The 2,431-nt window shown below is 43.8% G+C and overlaps 1 protein-coding gene across 1 annotated transcript in view; it reads left to right on the top strand.

Annotated features, from left to right (window-relative positions):
• Nucleotides 1-2,431, top strand: part of Sbspon (somatomedin B and thrombospondin type 1 domain containing) — a 33,714-nt gene that overhangs the window by 28,472 nt on the left and 2,811 nt on the right. Inside the window, exon 4 of the mRNA XM_008848884.3 lies at nt 871-1,047. Within this exon, the coding sequence (XP_008847106.1) occupies nt 871-1,047 (177 nt within the window). The remainder of the gene's footprint in view (nt 1-870; nt 1,048-2,431) is intronic.

Below are 2,431 nucleotides of genomic sequence, written 5' to 3'. Positions count from 1 at the left end.
ACAGGGTCTCCCTGTAGCCCCAGCTATCCTGGAACTCACTATGTAGACCAGGCTGGCCTTGAACTCACAGAGATCCACCTGCCTCTGCCTCCCGAGTGCTGGGATTAAAGGCGTGTGCCACCACGCCTGGCCTTATATATTTTTATTTTATGTGTATGAGTGTATTCCCTGCATGTATGTGAGTACATCCGTGTTGTGGACAGTTCGTAGCCACCACATGGGTGTTGGGAATCGAATTTGGATCCTCTGCAAGAGCAGTCAATGTGCTCTTAACTGCTGAGCCATCTCTCCAGCCCTGACATCTTTTATGTATATGTTTTGCTTGCATGTGTGTAAGTGCCCATGGAGGACAGAAGGTGTCAGATCCCCAGGAACTGGAGTTATGGATAGCTGTTAGCTGCCACATGGGTGCTGGGAACTGAATCTGGGCCCACTGTAAGAGTGGCCAGTGCTCTTAACCATTGAGTCATCTCTCCAGCCCTGGGTTTTCTTAAAAAATGAGAATTTAAGTTTAGTGTGGTGGTACACACCTATAATACTAGCACTTTGGAGGTAGAATCAAGAGAATCAGGAGTTAGTTCAAGATCATTATCAGCTACACAGTGAGTTTGAGCATAGTTTGGGCTATGTATGCCCAACTTAAAAAAAAAAAAGATCAGCCAGGTATAATGGAACACACATGTAATTCCACTATTCAAGAGGCAAAGGCAGGAGGATTGTTATTAGGCCAACCTGGGCTACACAGTGAAAACTTGTCTCAAAATAAAGAATAACATTTACCACATGAAATTGTTATGACTTATTAAGACTTCCTATGTTATCTGGCCATTTCTAAATACAGTAAGTGAATCTTTGCTTCTTTTGCTCTAGATACTGTATGGAGTTCAAGACAGAATCTTTGACTCCTCACTGTGCTCTGGAACATCGTCCCTTGACTCGATGGATGCAGTATCTTCGAGAGGGATACACAGTGTGTGTGGACTGTCAACCTCCAGCTATGAACTCTGTGAGCCTGCGTTGTTCTGGTGATGGCCTGGACTCTGATGGGTAAGAGAAGGCAACTGACTGAAGAGCTTTTCTGGTTAGTCTATGGATCTGTCTTCTGTGTCCTAAAGAGCTGACCAGCATGTAACATGTCAAGGCATGATATGGCAGTGAGGAATATCTTCTGTCCTGCAATCCAAGTCCAGAGATTTAGTTCCCATTATAGGAACCAGAGGCTCCTGGACTGGAATTTCACAGGCCAGTTTGGATATTGAGGTTCGTTGTCTGTATGTATGGAGGTGCACCCATGCCATGTAATGCCCACAGAACAGAATATGGCATTGGATCCACTGGAACTAGCTAACAGTTGTTAGCCACCATGTGGGTGCTGGGGTATGAATCTGGGTCTTCTGCAAGAACAGCTGGTGTTCTTAACTCCTGAGCCATCTCTCCAGCCCTCTTTTGATTTTCTTTTAACTCTTTGTTGTTGATTGAGATAGGGTCTCACTCTAGGCAAAGCTGGCCTGGAGCTCACTATAGGTCAGGCTGACATGGAACTCACTGTGTAGGTCAGGGTATCCTGGAACTTAAGTCAATTCTCCTGCCTCAGGCTCCTAAGTATTCAAATTTCAGACATAGGCCACCACAACTGGCTTCTTTTAACTCTTGAAAACATAAAATTTGGGGCTGGAGAAATGGCTCAGGGGTTAAGAGCTCATATTGCTCTTGCAGAGCACCAAAGTTTGGTTCGCAGCACCCAAGTCTGGTGGCTCATAACCACCTGTAACTCTAGTTCTAGGGGATTCAGTGCCTTCTACTGGTTCCTTGCTCATGTGCACAAACCCACACACATATGCACATGATTTTTAAAAAAAAATCTTAAAAAATTATAAAATTCATCCTTAACTCACAAGTCCATACAAAAAGATGGGGAGAGCCCATAAGGGATTATAGTTTGCTAGCTCTTCCTGGGTGATTCAAACCCCAGGAATGTTGCAGATCCACTGTGTATGGAGCAGACTTTTTTCCTCTAAAAATTTTAATAATGTATTTTTTTAAGTTAAAATTTATTGAGGTGGTTTGAACAAATTCACACTCCCTCCCTCCCCTCCAAATCCTCCCGTATCTCCCCACCACTCTGGGCTTCGTGTACTTTTTTTTTTTAATGGGGCTTTTTGCTACTCTAACATTCCCCCCTCTGAAGAGGTAACCCTAAAATCTTTTAGGGATTAGATAAGATCTCCCAAATACATTTGACATTTTTGGCCTTTGGAATAGCGTATGTTGCTAAGAGGCCCAAGGACATTTTGACTTTTAGCCAAGAAACTGGCAACTTTTCTTTGGGGTCTTTTTACCCTAACTGCCTAGCCAATTCCTACCTCCTATTCTTATCACACCATCCTCTGAAGGGGTTACCCAAATTGCCAATAGGGAATAGGGATGCAGA

Source organism: Nannospalax galili, unplaced genomic scaffold (genome assembly GCF_000622305.1).
Source record: "Nannospalax galili isolate Female #2095 unplaced genomic scaffold, S.galili_v1.0 scaffold102, whole genome shotgun sequence".
Taxonomy (NCBI): Eukaryota; Metazoa; Chordata; class Mammalia; order Rodentia; family Spalacidae; genus Nannospalax; species Nannospalax galili.
This window is presented reverse-complemented; position numbering and strand designations above follow the sequence as displayed.